General features: G+C 41.2%; 3 protein-coding genes across 7 annotated transcripts in view; 1 reads left to right on the forward strand and 2 right to left on the reverse strand.

Moving 5' to 3' along the window:
• The window catches only part of STXBP4 (syntaxin binding protein 4), a 172,620-nt gene extending 166,499 nt beyond the window's left edge, over positions 1–6,121 (reverse strand). For 4 of the 5 annotated variants that reach the window (XM_079797222.1, XM_079797220.1, XM_079797218.1 and 1 more), the window contains exons 1-3: positions 6,051–6,121; positions 5,421–5,516; positions 554–629 (exon numbers count right to left, since the gene is read on the reverse strand). The gene's annotated coding sequence lies outside the window, so the exon portion shown is untranslated. The remainder of the gene's footprint in view (positions 1–553; positions 630–5,420; positions 5,517–6,050) is intronic. The other variant, XM_079797219.1, reaches the window with a different exon arrangement.
• A 50-nt stretch (positions 6,122–6,171) lies between these two features.
• Positions 6,172–12,195, forward strand: COX11 (cytochrome c oxidase copper chaperone COX11). Its single transcript, XM_079797229.1, has 4 exons — positions 6,172–6,577; positions 10,034–10,189; positions 10,769–10,894; positions 11,293–12,195. Exons 1-4 carry the CDS (start codon positions 6,215–6,217, stop codon positions 11,473–11,475), a joined length of 828 nt encoding a protein of 275 aa, XP_079653355.1. The 5' UTR covers positions 6,172–6,214; the 3' UTR covers positions 11,476–12,195.
• A 63-nt stretch (positions 12,196–12,258) lies between these two features.
• Positions 12,259–19,352, reverse strand: part of TOM1L1 (target of myb1 like 1 membrane trafficking protein) — a 49,554-nt gene continuing 42,460 nt past the window's right edge. The window contains exons 12-16 of the mRNA XM_079797224.1: positions 18,083–18,134; positions 16,546–16,651; positions 16,031–16,112; positions 13,519–13,583; positions 12,259–12,912 (exon numbers count right to left, since the gene is read on the reverse strand). Coding sequence (XP_079653350.1) covers positions 13,520–13,583; positions 16,031–16,112; positions 16,546–16,651; positions 18,083–18,134 — 304 coding nt within the window. The 3' untranslated portion in view covers positions 12,259–12,912; position 13,519. The remainder of the gene's footprint in view (positions 12,913–13,518; positions 13,584–16,030; positions 16,113–16,545; positions 16,652–18,082; positions 18,135–19,352) is intronic.

Genomic DNA, 19,352 nt, shown 5'->3' on the forward strand with positions numbered 1-19,352 from the left:
ATCAACCGAACGGCGGAATGACTGGTCGCACTGACTACCAGGGGACAGACGCTCAATGCAGGAGCTGCCCACAGGCCTCAGGCCAGCCAAGACGGGTGCTAGCAGGGGCCCCCTGATCGCCCCACCAGTCACCCCCTGCAGAGGGAGGCAACTGGCGGCGGAGGCAGGGGGCAGGGCCAGTGAGCGGGCGGCCAAGGCAGGTGCCAATGGGGGCCCCCTGATCGCCCCTCTGGTTGCCCTGCAGATTGGCCCTGATTGCCAGCCAGGCCTAGGGACCTTACCTGTGCACGAATTTCATGCACTGGGCCTCTAGTATCATCATAACATCTACATCTATATGAAAGCTGCACTTCTGACAGAAGTGAAGAATAACAGGTAAGCTTTAGGTAACTACTACAACTTCCACCGTTAGTAAGCGTAAAAAGCACGTAATCATAAAAGACGGAGGGAAATGTCTTTTCTGAGCACAAGGCTAGGAAGTTCATAGTCAGAATGTCTGCAAAATAATTATACAGCACACTGCTGAAGAACATAGAAATTCCTATTGTCTCACCAACTATCTGGAGGGACTTCCTGCAGATCCTGGATTACTCTGACTCATATCACTCCACAGCTTCTTCAATATTTTCCTATGAAAAGAAAAAAGTGTTTTGATCTCTCTCACAGATCCACTGTAAAAATCAGAGAACAGTGGTATCATTGAGTTAAAAAATAGTTGAACAGAGATTTACCACCTCTTCATAAGAAATATGAATGGAGTATACAAACGAAGCTATACAAGATTTTAGGATCCTTTAGCACAACCCTCTCATTAAAGAAATTAATGAGAAAGTACACAGAGATTGTGTACTTTCCCCACCCAAATAAGAATCGGTCACTGGTTGTTTTCCCAGCTAGAATTCAGGCTGCAGAACCCAGAACATGGGCCTTGGTTTCAGACACACCTGGGTTCCAATTTGAGCTGCTAGGCTTTTCTGAGCCCGTTTCTTCATAGGTATATTAGGCAATAGTGATGGTTTTACAAATGAATACCCATGTCAAAACAGCAAATCGTTTCACTTTCAATATGCGTTGTTTGTTATAAATCAATGATGATACCATAATCAAGTTAACTTTTTTAAAAATCGGATTTTCAGTTAAAAATGGCAGCAGAAGTGGAACTCAAACTAGTAATTTGTACACTTTATCACAGCAGAGATTCTTCAAGAGAGCATTAACTATTTATATAACCCTACAGCTGTTTAAGGACACTGACAAAAATCAGGAATAAGTCTCTTCCCTGGGGTAGACTTTACTTAATTGATCTTTTTTAAAATGACATTAAAGTTTCAGAAAATCAAGATATAAAAGGTCAGAGGGTTCTTTTACTATCTCCTTTCTTGTGTACCCAAGGGCAATTTCCCAGCTCCCCGGGCATTTTTCCCTTTCAGGAATCTAAACAGTTCAGCAATGCTGCTCATCTGTCTCGGGGGCGGACATAGGGTCCGCCTGTAACACAGCCCAATCCTGTGGGAAATGCCGGAAGGCTTCAAAGGACTCCTAGCTTTCTTGAAACATGAGATCTTCCTCAGAGTCACACTCACTGTTCTCAGAAGTTTCCGTAGACTCTCTGACTCCCTTCTGCTTGCCACACTCATGCGCTCATCCACCAGACATTTACCCAGCACAGTCCTACAGGGCACTATGCTAAGGGCTTGTGTTATTATGCTGAACAATCCAAGGTCCCTGCTTTTACAGTGTTTACCCTTTAGTGATGGGAGAAAAACAATTAAAAAAAAAAAAAAGGAAACAGCAGCCCTAGCCAGTTTGGCTCAGTGGATAGAGCGTCCGCCTGGGGAGTGAAGGGTCCCAGGTTTGATTCGTCAAGGGCACATGCCCAGGTTGTGGGTTCAATCCCCAGGAGGTAGTGTGCAGGAGGCAGCTAATCAATGATTCTCTCTCATCACTGATGTTTCTATCTCTCTCCCCTTCTCCCTTCCTCTCTGAAATCAATAAAAAAAACAATTTTTTTTTAAAAAAAGGAAACCGCAAAATGAACTTTCAGATACCAAAAGATAGTATAATCAAATTTGTCTGGAAGAGGAGTGCTAATTTAGGTCAGGCAGTGGTGTCTCAGCCAAGATCCAAATAATAGATCAGCCAGAAGAAAAACTGAGGGACAAAGTACTCCCAGCAGAGAAAAGGCTTCAAGCAGCAAAATAAATTTAAGGCGTTTACAGCATAGAAGGAGGTGTGGCTCAGTGGTCGAGCATTGACCTATGAATCAGGAGGTCCTGGTTCCAGTCCCCATCAGGGCACATGCCTGGGTTACAGACCTGATCCCGGGTGTGGGGCGTGCAGGAGGCAGTCGATCAATAATTCTCTCTCATTGTTGATGTTTCCATCTCTCTCTCCCTCTCCCTTCCTCTCTAAAATCAATAAAAATACATTTTTATAAAAAGAGGAGTGTGGATGGAGCATGGTGAATGCAGACAGAGATAGATGGGAGATAAAGTTAGAGAAGTAGGCAGGGTCGAGAGAACGAGGGTCTAATGGGGTGTGGAAAGGAGTTTGGGTTTTTTGCTTGACCTTATTTCATACAACCTGGCTATTCTTGGGAGACCTGAATTGGCCTTTTGCCTTCTCTCTTACTTTTAGGTTGATTGCGCTTTAGCCTGAATTATGTCAGAATGTCAGTCAGTTAGTTCATTTGGAACATAATATGTATACTGGGGCCAGTACAAAATTTAAATGCAAGTCCCTGTTAAAAAAATTTATTTCAAGATCATGACAGCAGAGCATTAAACCAAATACAAGGCCCAACTAAGCCAGCGGCCCTTTTAAAAGTAGGGCCTTGTGCAACTGCACGGGCACCCAACCATGAAGCTGGCCCTGATCTTGATAAAAGCAACTTGAAAAGAAAAAAAGGCTTCTACTGGTGAATGGTTTCTGTTTTCATTTCATCTTATCTATCAATCACATAAACGTAGCCCCTGAAGCCTTTTAAATGGAGTGGCCCCTGAAACATGTGGCTTAAAGGAAGATGCCAAGAATAAGAAACTAGGATATCCAGACTTACTAAGGCAACTTCATGCCATGAGTGTGGATTAATTTAATTGGGAAACAGTGAATATTCAGCCTAGTCTCAAGCAAACTAGAATTCACTTGTTCTTACTACTTATTCAAATGCATTACTCTTCCTCCTTTAGGTACAGGAAAAATCTTGTAACATATAGCTACCAAATAAACAGTTGTTTATAATGCTAGATTAATTGCTAGGTATTTCACATTGCCAAATGAACCCAGTAACTTTATTAGATAGACAGTTACAAAATACAGCCCAGTGACTAACATACTAAGACTTAAGTTGCAACTTCCTCAATTTATATTAGCCATTAAAATGCCAAAAGGTAATTAGAAACCAAATTTTAAAAATAACACATCTTTATAATCCATAAGTCTTCAGAAAGTCTGAAAAGCAATAAAACACAATAGGAAAACATTGTGTGACTCTAAATTTCTTTTTCCTTTCTTTTCAACCTTTACCATTTCTCAGTCCCCACCCCTAAAATGATTTATATAAAAATAACAACCTATTTTACTTACTATGTAAAATTAGACACGATCATATCTAGTATCTAACTAGATAACTAGCTAGAAAGGGTTCACAAAGATTAATCATTTACGGCCGAGCAATGACATTACAAATTAAAGGTGTCAAGTCTGAAATCTCTCAGTCAGGTCCCTTATGTTTTAAGTTCGTTTTGTAATCAACACCTCTACTTGCAGAACAAGGTTGTACTAGTCTTGCCCTGAGGTGCTCCCATTCCATTCAAGGCAGAATCCATTATGTAGTACTCATTATCGTAATTATTTATGCATTATCACAAGCAGACTCAGACTCACAAGAATTTCAGCTAGCACCACTTTATTGCTATCAAGATTATTATACCTTGGAAAGGAATAGTTTCAGTTGCAATTACAAAACAAAATAAAATAATAGAGCCCGAGACAAAGACACTATGACTGACATTTATATGTACTGCTACCTGTTGCTACATGAAAAGGTTGCCTAGAGGATGTTGGAGGGAATGTACGCTTGCTTTCAGTGACATTAACATTTGCATGGGATTTGAGTCTACACTGTTAAGAAATTTAAAATATGACAGGTCATGTCCCGAAAGAGCTGACAATCTGGTGTAAGAACTAAGGGAGATACAGATGAAAAGATTTTCAAACATTCTCATAAAAAACAAACAAAAAATAAATTTGTAGAATCACATAATCTTGAGATTTTTGTGCCAGAGTAGAAAAGAGTCAAAAGGTGCTTGGATTTTATTGGCTTAAAAAATTTTTTTTTCATTGATTTCAGAGGGAGAAAGAGGGAGAGGGACATAGAAACATCAATGATGGGAGAGTTTCAGTGAAATAAATAAATGAGTCACAGATCAGCTGTCTCCTGCACACCCCCTACTGGGGATAAAGCCTGGGACCTGGGCATGTGCCCTTACTAGAATCGAACCTCGACCTCCTCCTGGTTCATAGGGTGATGCTCAACCATTGAGGCACACCGGCCTGGCACGATTATTCTTTACAAAACAAATATAAAAAGAGAATGTCAACCAATTTTTCCAGGAATGCCTGCACAGAAGACAAGACAGCAACCTCCCCAATTTCAGCAACCACTAAGTTTATATGTATTTTTCCTGATTTTTACTGTTTTGGTAATATGAATCAAAAGAAGAAATAATAATACCACATGGGAAGAACCCCAACCAAAGGAATCTGAAATATATAGTAAATGCCCCCGCCCCCTTTTCTGTTTATTTTGTATGCTGGTGCTAAACTTCCAAGCGTCATGATTTAAAAAGAAATTGTATGCCCTTCTAATTTATTTCCAGGATGAGGGGAGGGTAACATTTTTGCTTTCTTATGTGGCTCTTTGAAAATGTGTAGCACAAAGTTCCTAAAAAATAAAATGTTTACCTTTGAAAGAAAAAAATAATAAAACTACACTATTATCTTATTCCGTTGTCTTCATTGTACAGATTGTTGTGTGAAATTCTCTTATTTATGTATCTGTTACTTGATCATCTCCTGAGTCATCAGAAGAAAAGACTCTCCATAACAGAAGTGATCTTGACTTTATGTTGTAGCCCTAGTAGGTTGAACAGGGTCTGGCCCACAGGAACAGTGAAATAAATAAATGAATTACTGAAAATCACTTCTCAGGCAGCTCTGGTCATTAGAAAGAAAGCCTAACATTTACTAATTTTTTTTTTTTTTACTATGTCTCAGGCACTCTGTGCAAATCACTTTACATGCATCATCTCACTATTAGGATTCCCCATTTTACAAATAAGGTCACCAAGTCTTGGGTCAAATAACTGGCCCAAGGACACAGGCCAAAGTGCAGACCCCGGAATGAACCCAGACCTAACCTCTGAATCCGAGCTCTTTACCGCTCCTTTACATATAGTTTCTAGAAAGCTGCTTCCTTCCGTTACAGCAAAATCCGCTCTGCTGTCCAGTCGGTCCTGTGGGATAACGGAAGAAAGCGATCACATCCCCCAAACATTTAATTCCCAAGAGGAACATCCCCATTTCCTTCCGTCCTTCGCTAAATGCTCTTCGGTTCCTGGCCACTCTAACCAAACTTCAGATGGACAGCGTCCCTCCTGCCCCACCAGCGGCGATGTCGCTGGGGGCTAAGGGGCGTCAGGGCAGTGGACGCCGATTCCCTGGGGCTGAGAAAAATGCACGAGATGGTTCGAGGGGCCGCGGTTAGTTATCCAAGGAAGGCTTCCTAGGACAGGGGGTCCCAGCGCCCAGGGCTGCGCGGTCAGGAGCCGGCGGGCGGCCAGAGTACCCCAGGTCTAAGGACCGCGGGACCGCGGCCGTGGGGGGCCACCGGGTCGAGACAAAGACTGATGCAGTTCAGGAAGACCGGGGACACCACCCCGAGGGATGACGGGTGCACGCGGAGGAATGTAAGGCGCGTTCCTAAAAGTTAGATAAGTAGGAGCGCAACCAAGTGGGAGGAACAGTCCTAAAGCAAAACGCGAACTTACCCGTAACCTGGCCACCCGGCCTCCGTAGCTCGGCTCCAGGCGTCAGCCTCCCCAGCAGCCTGGTAGCCAAGGCAGCGGCGGGCTCAACACTGGTATCGCGAGACAGAGCAGGCCTCGCGAGATCTCCCCTCGTGCGTGACCGGCGGGCGTCCTTTCCGGACGCTATGGGAGGGCTCTGGCGTCCGGGATGGAGGCGCGTCGCTTTCTGCGGCTGGGGCTGGCGTCCCCTGGGGCCCCCGACCGGCGTTGCGGAGAGGGTAGAGCAGTGTCTCAGGCCGGAGAGGAGTGGGGCGGGAGGTGCTGAGAAGGGGCTGAGGCTGCTCGGAACGTGGAGGCGCTCGAGCCTGGCCCGAGACCTGGCCGTGCAGCCGGCGCGGCGGCCGAAGAGCACGAACCCGCACGCGCGCGCGCAGGAGGAGGAATGGCGGCGGCGAAACAAAACCGTCCTCACGTACATGGCCGCGGCCGCCGTGGGCATGCTGGGGGCGTCCTATGCCGCCGTGCCTCTTTATCGGCTCTATTGCCAGGTAGGGCTGCCGCTGCCCAGGGGGCGGGGTCCTGTTGGGACGTCCCGAGATTATTGCCCGGAGAGGAAAAACGGGCTCAAAAAGGTGACTTGGCCAAGGTCACCAAGGAAGTTCGCGGCAAAGCTGCAAGTGGGACCCGGCCCCCTGTGGGGATCCTGCTGCCGAGTGAAATTCCTTGGTCTCTGAGCTCACCGGAAAGGTCCGCAGCCTGCACTCCGGAACCCAGCAATCTGCTTTACCCTCCTGCTGCTTGCACACGTGCCCGCTTTAAAAAATGTAGCGTATATTAATTAGTACGTTAACTCAGTGAGCCACATGGTGTATGTGCGCAGGTTCACCCTGGAAATGGGAGTCTGCGTGTTGCTTGTGCTTACACTGGGCGTAGCTTTTTATCTCTAAAAAGAGACATGAATTAGGCCTTTGAGGACCCCATCCCCGTTCATTTATGACTGTAACGTTCATATCCTGGGCTCCGTTTTCATCAGAATCTAGCTCGTTCTCAGTGTGGTCCTTGGGACCAGCAATATCCACATCACCTTGGGACTTGAGTGCAAATTGTTGTGCCCAACTCCTGAACTACTCAAATCAGGAATCTGGGGGTCAGTATTTTAATAAGTCCTCTAGCTGATTTTGATGCAAACAAATGTTGTGAGAACCACTGGCCAAGGCAAACTTCACCTAATTCATATATAGTCTCCATAGTTTTTTAAAGTAATAATTTGCTGCTCTGGCTGGGGTGGGCATTGGAGTAACCAGGGAGCTTTTTAAAAAACTGACAGCCAGATCAATCACATCCCAAACCAGTTAAATCAGAATGTCTTGGAGTGGGGGTCAGGCATTAGCAATATTTTTTTTTCTTTTCTTTTCTTTTTTTTTTTTACAGAGAGGAAGGGGGAGGGATAGAGAGTTAGAAACATCGATGAGAGAGAAACATCAATCAGCTGCCTCCTGCACACCCCCCAATGGGGATGTGCCGGCAACCAAGGTACATGCCCTCGACTGGAATCGAACCCGGAACCCTTCAGTCCGCAGGCCGATGCTCTATCCACTGAGCCAAACCGGTCAGGGCCATTAGCAATATTTTTAAAGATGCCTCAGAATCTTTGATTCCACTGTTCATACCTGTCTAACTTCCCCTGAGTTTACAGAGATTAATTTACCTTTATTTTGTGTGATAACCGAAACAGAAGTCAAAGGGACTTTTCAGTCTCCTGATATCAGCATTTATGTGGGAAAGTGCAATCGCTTGATTTGTGGAGGATGAGTGTGGAATGTGAATTAGTCTCCATCAGAGGCCAGCCTAGAGCTAGCCTGAATCCCAAAACTACCAGTTGGTTCAGTCAGCGGAACTGAACACAAAACAGCAAGTATGGACCTCCACAAACCAAGTTGATTTTATTCCTTAGGGCATATTTAGCAATGTCTGAGGACGTTTTGGTTGCCACAGCCTGGCAGGAGGGTGCTACTAGTATCTGGTGGGTAGAGGTTAGGGATGCTGCTAAACATCTATACTCATGAAAGGGTAATATACTAATTAGACCGGGAGACCTTCCAGACAAGGCCAGTGGTGGGGCTGAGGCAGAGGGGATAAGAGGCGATCAGGCCAGGAGGGGAGGGCAGTTGGGGGTGATCTGGCTGGCAGGGGGGGGGGGCAGTTGGGGCGAGCAGGTCAGCAGAGGGGGGCAGTTGGTGGTGATCAGGTCGGCAGGGGAGACAGTTGGGGGCAAGCAGGCTGTGGGGGGGGCGGGGCGCGGCGAGCAGGCCAGCAGGCAGGTGAGCAGTTAGGAGCCAGTGGTCCTGGATTGCGAGAGGGATGTCTGACTGCCAGTTTAGGCCCGATCCCAAGGGGTCCCAGATTGAAGAGGGTGCAGGCCAGGCTGAGGGACAACCCCCCCACCCAGTGCACATATTTCATGCACTGGGCCACTAGTCTAACAATAAACAGGACAGAAACCCCCACCTCACCACCAAAAAAAGAAATATCCAACCCCAAATGTCATTAGTGAATGGCAATATTTTGTGCACATGTGTGCAAGCACAGGGCAGAAAAGTAAAAGCAGTTGTAATTTATGATCCTAAATTTAAATCACAGTTGGATGTTAAATAGTGACATTTCCTAAAGAGTATCTCATTCACTTTTGGACTCAGAACTTTAGAGGCAAAAATAAGGGCTTATATAAACTACTTAATACAGTGACCTCATTTTATGAGCCTTCAACATGTGCCCAAAGAAAGTAAGATTTATTGAGTTCTTGGATTCAGTTAGTGGCAGAACTAGACTAGAGATCAGGGCATATTTTCTTCTCAGTGCCCTTTTCTATTCAATTTCTGTAATCATCAGACATAAATTTAAAGAATCTATATTCGAAGACTGCCACTCAGAAAGAGTGCCTTAAGGAATCTATATTCAAGTGATTTCGAATTCTTAAGGAAAAGGAGTTATATGTTAAAACTTAAGCATTATAGCCTTCTTGGGCAGAAGAATATACTTACATATTACACAAAGATAAAGGCTTGCCCTCTGATGCATCTTTCAGGGTTATAATGTAATTTGCATGGCAGTCAAATGAAGCTAGCTGACTTGTGTAATAAGCGGGAGTTAGTCAAATTATATTTTGCTGGTAGTCTTTCCCTAGCCTCAAATTTGGTATTTTTTTCCTAGTATAGTAACAGATTAATTACCCGGAGACCAGAATTCTGGCAAACTCAAGCATCAGAAGAATGATGAGCCTGGAAGTAAGAATATTTTTTTAAGCATCTCTGATGATAAAGGAAATAATGGCAAGAAAGATAGGGAAGAAGTGTCATACACAGATTATTCCGATGTCTTATGAGTAGTTCATTAAGTGGCCAAAGGGATCAAGTTTTCTAACTGATGGATATCTGGAAAAGCTATACTACACCAAAAATACAGAAAAAAGTTACAAAAACATTTACCAACATGGGAAAATACTTACGGTGCTTGAGAAAAGCAGACTACAGAAGTGAAGCTAAAATGAATCTGCTGTAAAAGTTATAATATGAAAAAGGACCAGACAGGAAAATTGAATTATTTAAATAGTTTTACTAAAATGACAGGATTGTGGGTAAATTTTCTTTCTATTAATAATAGTTGATATGAAATACTAGGAATAATGGAAAGTATACTTATTGAAAAGCTAAATATTCTGAGCTGTATTATCAGTGAAGAGTCTGCTGTCTTCCAAATGACTCATTTATGACCATGCCACATAACCGAGTGATTACTGAGAAAATACGACTTAAATAAATTTAGGCCTTTGACACCCCAAAAGTGGTTAAATCATTTGACACATTCATAGGAAATGGTCAGTGATAGTACATAAACTTGGCTCCTATTGTGTTATTAAAGTTAAATGGTTTTTAAAATTATGATTTTATCCAATAAATAGATCATCAGCACCTAAAAGTAATACATATTATTCTTTCTTTTTCTAGACTACTGGACTTGGAGGATCAGTAGCAGCAGGTCATTCATCAGACCAGATTGAGAACATGGTGCCTGTTAAGGATCGCATCATTAAAGTCACCTTTAATGCAGATGTGCACGCAAGTCTCCAGTGGAACTTTAGACCTCAGCAAACAGAAATATATGTAAGTGATCAAAGAAATACCTGTTGTAAGTATTAAAAGATTACTTTTTTTCAGTGTAAAAATTCAGTGAAACTTAAAACTGTTTCACAGTTTTGGAAACACTCATCTAAATTTAATTTCAAATGGCGTCAATTGCACGCATGTGTTTCTGTCATTGTCAATTGTGAATTTGGTTGACACTTCTATTATAGCAAAAGGGCAAATAGCGATATTAAAATGTCTTCTAATTAATTTCCTTTCGATGTGCATGAATTCATGCACTGGGCCTCTAGTACTTAAATAAAAAGTGAAAAGTAAGAATGAGAAAAAATAAAAAAAATAAAATAAAAAAATTTAATTTCAAAATGTTGACAGACTCCATAACTAAGTATGCATATTAGGGCATTGGTTCTTCACTGATATATACAAGTAAAATTTGGAAATCAGGTGTTCATGGGTAGTATTCACTATTTTGCTGGCTCTTAGTTTAGATTAGGTATTATGGTCTGATGGATAGGAAAAATAATGTGACTGATTTAGTAGGGAAAGAAGGAGCTATGTGAGACTTATTGATAATGTATATGTTTTTTTAAAAAACAGGTAGTACCTGGAGAGACTGCACTGGCTTTTTATAAAGCTAAGAATCCTACTGACAAACCAATAATCGGAATTTCTACATACAATGTTGTACCATTTGAAGCTGGACAGTATTTCAATAAAATACAGGTACAACTAAATGCAAACTATAGAATATGATAAAAGTACAAAAAAAACTGTTTAGCACTAAATTTACTGCAGTGCTTTAGTAGGTACTGATTTCTGAAAACTAATTTCTTCTAAACTTCAAACTGTTTGTTTTTTTTTTTTTCATTGTTTATAACAGCTATGTAGAGGTGTAGAGCCAAACTAAATGGAAATCTGCTTTTAAGATTAGAAGAATTTGTTGATTCTTGATCCTTAAAGCAGAACTCAATCTAAGATGAAAAGATGTTGTTACCCTATCACAGAATTTAAAGATTATGTTTAACAGTATGCTTATTAAAGCCAATAAATGCACCATTAGTTTTTACTCTAGATAATAGAACAGAAATATTACTAAACTAATACCTTTTTATAACTTCTAGTGCTTCTGTTTTGAAGAACAAAGGCTTAATCCACAAGAGGAAGTAGATATGCCAGTGTTTTTCTACATTGATCCTGAATTTGCTGAAGATCCAAGAATGGTGAATGTTGATCTCATCACTCTTTCTTATACTTTTTTTGAAGCAAAGGAGGGCCACCAGTTGCCAGTTCCAGGCTATAATTGAAGTCAGTATCTTAAGTCCTGCTTCAAACTTGTGATTTTTGAAAAATCATGTATCTTGTCTTCTCAGAAGAGAAACATTCTACAATAATGTATTCTATTCTGTTTTATGCTTTCTATTTTAAATATTATGTACTGCTGTTCTTCCCCCCAACTAATTTACCCTACTTAAAATTGAGAGAACAGATTCAGCTTTTTATCATAAGGAATCCACATGCCTATTTAGAATGTATGACTGTTCAAAACCATACTTTGCTAAGTAGTAATAAAAGAAACTGCTTTGTTTCTTAAATATGTAGGCATGGTCCCCTTCCAAATTATTAGCACTACATACCTGTAGTAGTACTTTTTTTTTTTTATGCCCAGTATTGTCTCAGGTTCTAGGTCAGAACTTCTGACTATATTTCTAAAACACTTGGTTACTACTTTTTTTTTCATTGTGTACAGTCACTATATGAAAAGCTCCAAATGGAAGGGGAATCACTAAGCCCTAACAGTTTGCCCAAAGATTACATTCTGATTTCAGATGGGACTGTTTTTCCTTTAAGATCTAGGGCGATTTACATTCAGAGTACTGAATAATTACTTTGAAGTTTTGGTATCATGAAATTGAAATGAAATGCAAGTGTCTACTAGCTTCTAGTGATCTCTCCAAGTCCCTGAATGTTAAATGTAAGTGTGGGAAATGTGAAGATTACTGACACCATAAGTTCTGCAATGAACAAACTGTAAAAAAGATGTATTAAAGTGTTTTAATAGTAATTTATTTGTCATTGTAATTTATGATATAAATGAATGTATAATTCTGAATATTTTCCAGTAGTCTTTGTTTAAAAAAAATTTAAATTGCATTAAAAAGAAAAAGAGAACATTTAGTATTATAAAGAATTGTATTTAAAGGCAACTTGATGTAGCATCCTGTACCTGAAATAGGAACTACAATATTAAGGTTTTTACAATTCACAATTCTAAACAAGAATATTATTTATAAAAAAGTGCACATATTCGGCTTTAGTTAAATGAAGGCACTCACTATTCTCCTGAATACTACATTTAGTTTCTCACATTTTGTGCTTACATCTATTCAGAATTATTTTGTAATAAAATAATATCCATCTACTCTCATCACAGCCATGTGATGATTTCTAAATGTAGGAAAGCCTGAGAAACATAAGGTGCTCCAATTAACCTGATTGGCCTCAGTACATGAATTTTGTCTTCTGTTGGAGTTTTAAGAGAATATATGTTAAAAGCAAGGGTTTTTTTAGATAAAGCTTGAACTGTTACTCTTCTATTTAAATTTCACTGTTGGCAAGGAGAAATGTTCCACCCTGGTTTTGAAGTGTTGGTAGGTCTTGTCTTCTGGGCCTCACAGCTGGACAGTCTACCTCTTGGAGTTGTTACCCCTAATGCAGCTAGTGAGCTGGTCCTTCATTTTCACCTAGAATAAACAGAAAATAGTCAACCATCCCCATTCTTTCCTTCTTTTTTCCCATTCCTTGATAACTAGAGGGCCACATACTAGTAGAGGAAAGGGGGAATGTACTATTTCCATTGGGGATGTGTGTAAGGGGAATAAATAAGGTCAATAGATTATTAGTGGCCATGCATTCATTAATAAATAAGTGGGATGACTAGTCCAGCAAATAAAAATAATCCAGACCTATCTGGATTAACAATGAATGGTTTCTACCTGTCCCAGTTAACAGGTGTCAATTGCACATATAAGACAGATGTCTGATTCTAGTGCTAAAAAGTTTTTATTAATCATCTGTTTTTGTTAGCATTAATATTTTTATACACATGAATTTCTGCATTCCCAAGATTTATTATTTTTAGTTAACAAGTTCACAGTGTATTTCATTGGTGAACAAATAGTTCATTCGATTGAGTGATTTGAAGGAACTTGTATATTAATATTTCACTCATTGAAGTATTAGAGACTCAGATGGCCCTTACAAAATGTAAATACTAACTAGAGAAAGTGATAACTACACTGAGATCCTGTAGAATGTGGAATGAAGGGTGTGTAAGTTGAAGTTTTTACCTTAACAGTCACTATGATTTTGAGTGCCCTTGCGGTGATGAACATCAATTTCTTCATAAATAGCTCTGAAACAAACAAGCCATTGTGGCAAAAGGGTTACATATCACTTTCAAAGCACTATTTTGACTTTTAACTGAACTAAATCTCTGGTTCCATTAGCCATTTAGGCTGTTTAAGTGAATAAAAACAAAAATATCTGCCCTGAATCTTACGTTGTAGCTTTCTTAGATCCTAATGGTGCAGTTCTTCTGCATCTTAATGATATGTGTATTGTATAGTCCATTCACTTTAATTGCGACTTAATGAAAAATATGGCTAAAATTTGGACAGTTTGCTTTCGCTTTTTAAAAAAAGAAAAATGGTTCAGCTTTTCCCGGTTTTAAAACATTTTATAAAATATATTAACTTTAGCTTATATAATCTATGTTAATACAGTCCAAACTCCTGAGCCACCTTTAGCTTAAATGTCATCTTTGTACTTTATATATAATGTATATGATATATAATAATTTTTCTATGACAGCCTTCATTCAACTCTTTATATATGTCTTAATATGTATGTGGCTAGAAAATATATCTATAAACATGACATTCATATACATGGCTGAAGAAAAATCTAGAAATCACTGAAGTCTTGGTCATCAATATCACAAAGCCCTAGCATGGTCCAGATATTTTTAAAAGTTTCCCTACTAAATGTTGTCTTCATTTTCCACAAAACTATTTCAGCCTCCTTCACTCTCAAGTCTCTTATCTCCCTCCTCACTCTGAGTCAGAAACCCCACTTCTTAATAAATCAAATGCCTTGATATGGATACTTCCTCATCTTCCCATCACTGAATCTTCAAGTCTGTTTTCATCTGCATCATCATTTACTTCTGGGATCCTTTCGAGCCCTGGCTTCTCAAACACTTACCTCCTTTAGTTATCCCCTTCCCCAACCGAATCTTGAACCTCTCCCTGCCTACTGGATCCTACCCCTCAGCATTCATAGATGCTCCAGCATCAACAATACAGTCCCTAATCCCTTGTCTACTTGGTAATCACCTCAGTAACCCTCTAGCTTCCAAACCATTTCCCAGCATCCCTTCGTGTTTAAGTTTCTGGTGTCTGCACTTACTGTCACTACTCCATCTCTTATTAATGCACAGAAATTTGGCTTTTGTCCCCATCCATCTACCAAAATGGCTTTTACCAAAATCACCAATGAGCCTGCCCAATGTGGCTCAGTGGTTGAGAACTGACCCATGAACCAGGAGGTCACAGTTTGATTGCTGGTCAGGGCACATGGTGTTTCAGGCTTGATCCCCAGTAGGGGTTGTGCAGGAGGCAGCTGATTGATGATTCTCTCATTATTGATGTTTCTATCTCTATCTCCCTCTCCCTCTGAAATTAATAAAAACTTTTTTTTTAAATCACCAATGATTTCCAGTTATTTAATCCATTATCTGATTGTCAGTCCTCATCTTACTTGTCCTCTGACTGATGTTCATCTGGTAATAGGTTCCCTGTTGCTCTCTTTGCTCTTAACTTTGGCTTTTCTGTGTCCTTGAATGTACCAAACCTCTCTCCTTGGGGTCCTTGTACCAGGTGTTCCCTCAAATGCCTCCACATGCCAGGCAGGTCAAATGAGTGGATGCAGGAGGCCAGGCCAAGGGGCCTGGTGGACTACAGAGCCTGCCTAACCTTAAGGAGACAGCCACTCCATAGCCCCAACCTATTGCTAGCATGTGAAAATGCAGGTCTGGCATCTAAATCCATAGGTCCAGGTATTTTTTGAAATATCCCAGTGTTGGCTATTAATTTTTAAATGCATATTTTATATTCTGCACAGCTGTAGGCAAAGATACAGCGTGCAGGCTGCCAGTTCCTGAACAATGATTTCTATAAACATACTTTGGCCATTTTTAACAATTTGGGGGCTAATCTTCAGTCAATCAAAATATATTAAAGCTCTAATGAGCCTACCATCCCAGAAATATTTTTATACACTTGACCTATAGGATATCAAAAAATAATGGTGCCTTAAGGATTTCAAGTTAAGTAATTTTTACTAATGCTTTATTAATCCATTTTAAGCACACTGTTGTCATACGTAGTGAAGACTAACACCAAGTTCTTATATGAGTTTTGGGGCGGATTAGGAGTCAAAGCACAGCTAAAATATCCCATCAGTGTGGTGTTACTATGTCATTAATCAGTGACTAGTGTCCTCAATCAGGAGAAAACCCGGCTTTCTGCCAAGCCATCCACGAGGAATCCATTAACGCACATGATGGTTCCGGTTACTTCTTAATGTGCAACCCGAGCGTTTTTATTTTTCAGTCACAAGGCCGAGAACGGTAAGACCATTAAGAGCAACAGCTCCCATAAAGCCTCATAAGTCATTTTTAATAAGGTCATCAATTTGTGCCAAGATCTAAGCAAAGTTAAATATATAAGCCAGCCCTGTTAGCACTGCTACCAAAGGGAACCAAGACAAAATAAATTAATCATTCTGTAAATGACTTACTCTGTGGTGACAGCAGGAGCTAAGGGATCAAACTCCATTACCTCGTAGTAATTGGGTAGCTGGAGATCATTCTTCGTCATCGCTTTAGGCAAAAAAAAAAAAAAAAAAAAAAGGCAGTAAACACACATTGTGCTTTTCAAGGGAATACGCACAATTAGTATTCTTATGATTTAGACGTCAAACATAAGATCCTAACAAAGACTGACAACCGGAAACAAATACACTGCTGTTCTAACACTACTCCCATGGCAACCAATCTATACAACAAAAGGATTTCAAACTTCAGCTAACGGTTCATTTACCTCAGTGCTCAAAATACAATATTCAGCACAACCCAAGCACTTTGATAATGTCCTAATGTCAGAGTGGTATTTACCCTGAATTTACTTCATGGAACTTAAAAATGCAAACAAACTCCTCTCATTTTTCCTCTGTTATTTTCGATTATCAATACATCTCTTGCAGACTCATATTCAGTTTTCCCTTGTTAGTGCAAATGATAGAGTCCCGAGTACCTGGGTGGTTGCCGGGCAAGGCTGGCAGTGTCTGGTTTGACGGTGTGGCTGGAACGGTGTGTAGACTCACCGGCTGTAGTAATACTGAATTTTGATATTCCGGAAGCTGGAGAAAACAGAGTGCATAGTCACATCAACATTCTACAGTACGTTTCCCTTTTTTCAAATTAGATTCCGAGGCTTCCAAGGGGCACTATTCTAAGAACCGTATGCTCTTAACTGGACAAAAATTAGTAATTCTGAGCTATTACTTTAGTTTTTTAATAACCACTTATAACATTTACTGCTTTTCTGTCTGTCTTCATGCCATTACACCTCATTTCCCATGTAAAATTCTGAAGAAACATGTTGCTTTAAAAAAATAAAAGCAGGAATATACAGGGTGGGGCAAAAGTAGGTTTACAGTTGTTGGTATGGAAAATAATACAATAATAAATAATAATACAAGAATAAAAACTGTTTCACTTACAACTGTAAACCTACTTTTGCCACACCCTGTTTACCTCAATCCAGATTTTGTGGTTTTACTAAATATAAAATCTCAGCCACAAACAGGAACAAAAATATCTTGACCCTATAGAAAGGCATAAAGTGACATGTGGAATCTAAATAACCAACAAACAAAACAGAAACAAACGCGTAGATACAGAGAACTTTTTTGATAGTTGCCAGATGGTAGGGGCACCTGGGGAGATGGGTGAAAAAGCAGAAGGGATTAAGAAGTACAAGTTGCCAGTTATAAAAACAGTCCTGGGTATGTGAAGTACAGCATAGGGCCTATGGTCAATAATCCTATATAATAAAGAGATAATATGCAAATTGACCATCACGCCCTCACACAAGATGGCTGCCCCCATGTGGTCAAAGATGGCTGCCACAAGATGGCCAGCAGGGGAGGGCAGTTGGGGGTGATCAGGCCAGCAGGGGAGGGCAGTTGGGGGTGATCAGGCCAGCAGGGGAGGGCAGTTGGGGGCAATCGGGCTGGCAGGGGAGCAGTTAGGCATCGATCAGGCTGGCAGAGGAGTGTTTAGGGGGTGATCAGGCTGGCAGGCAAGCGAGCTGTTGGGAGCCAGCAGTCCCAGATTGTGAGAGGGATGTGGGATCGGGCCTAAACCGGCAGTTGGACATCCCCCGAGAGGTCCCAGATTGGAGAGGGTGCAGGCTGGGCTGAGGGACAACCCCTCCGCCCAGTACACGAATTTTGTGCACTGGGCCTCTAGTATTGTAATAATTATGTATGGTGTCAGATGGGTACTGGACTTATCAGAGTGATCAACTTGTAAATTAAATAAATGTCTAATCACTATGCTGTACACCTGAAACTAATATAATATTGTAAGTCAACTGTAACTTTAAAAAATCAAAAGAAAAAAAAAGATTACAAAGACAAAAAGGAAAAGTCCTAACAAGGCCTACATCAATACATTATAAATTCAAAGAGACATTGAGAAAAACATTAGAATTAAGGAGCAGCAGTTCCCTTTTGGCCATGGTAATCTGACTACGCGCACTGCCAGGAAAGGGCTTCATTACTTACACTCTCGTATGTATGACTTGAGTCGGGGTTTTGGCTGGTCCTTTGGGCAAACCTAGGATAGTGTGATAACACAGCATGATTACCCTACAGTGAGAACACAAATGCAAAAAGTAAGATGACTTTCCTGGTCTAAAAATGAAACGTAAAATGTACCTTCAGATTGTACAAAAGTATTCACTTTACAAAACAATTCCAACTACTTTCAGTGCCACCAGGTCATGATGCCCAAATAGCAAAGACAGTAAAGACAGCACTGTCCCTTGACAGTGGGAGCCCCAAGACGCTGGTGTACGCACAGTACACTGTGACAACAGAGCCTCAGTCGTCCCACCAGAGTAGCTCCCCACCATCACTTCCTGAAGGTCGAGGTGATGCAGAGTAGAGGTTAGGAAGGAATAGGGGAGGACGCTGGCTCTGGGTAAGGTGGAGTAAACACACTTGGCCTTGTCTCTCCCACGAAATGCAGCTAGAAAACCTGGACAGAACGAATGCATGGGGCAAATATTTGAGGACTGAAAAGTAAATAGCTAAAGGCTGACTTGGAAAGAAGACAAAGATTTGAGTATCACTGGCGAACTTACCATTTTTTTCTCCTCTGGTGTTCCCTGGCCTGAATGCAATGTAGCCTACCACCCAGCAGGGGGCAGTGAGGACAGACAAGAGCTCTAGAAGAAGCCCTCTAATTCTCACTAAGCAGGAGTGTGCTCAGAGTTGGAAATTCCCCTCCCATTTCCCCCCCTCTTCTCTCTGTTCTCACACCCCTAACCCTAGGCAATCCCAAGGTGGCTGCAGCGACATCATGGGTAACAGGGTCCTGTAGGGGTTTAAAACCCTGAGTGAGGGGACCCTTCCTCTCCAACAGGTAGAACTGTGATCCCAACAGGATGGGGGGGAACCTCCTTGTTTCTTTTTTTCCTCTCTGTCCTGCCATTTGGTCCCAGACACAATAACACTGAAGAAAGTGCATGGCATAGTAAACCTCCCGTTTCTGACTGGAGACCCAAAAAGGGAGTCCTGGGAAGATCAAGTATCAGAGGCAACACAAAGAGGGACACATGCGGAAAAACAAACTCCCAAGTTGTTTGTGAATTCCTGGGCTCTCCCTCTGATCTGTAACTCTGTGGATCTGTTCCCAGTCAGGATGCCAAAGGTAATGAGAACTGGACACAGCCTGCCGTCCAGACCTCAGACTGACCACTGAGCGAGGCCCAGGTGAGGCAGCGCTGAACAGGGCTGCACAGGCTTGAAAAGCTTAGCCGCACGGGAACCG

This window comes from Cnephaeus nilssonii (assembly GCF_951640355.1).
Source record: "Cnephaeus nilssonii genome assembly, chromosome: 19".
NCBI lineage: Eukaryota > Metazoa > Chordata > Mammalia > Chiroptera > Vespertilionidae > Cnephaeus > Cnephaeus nilssonii.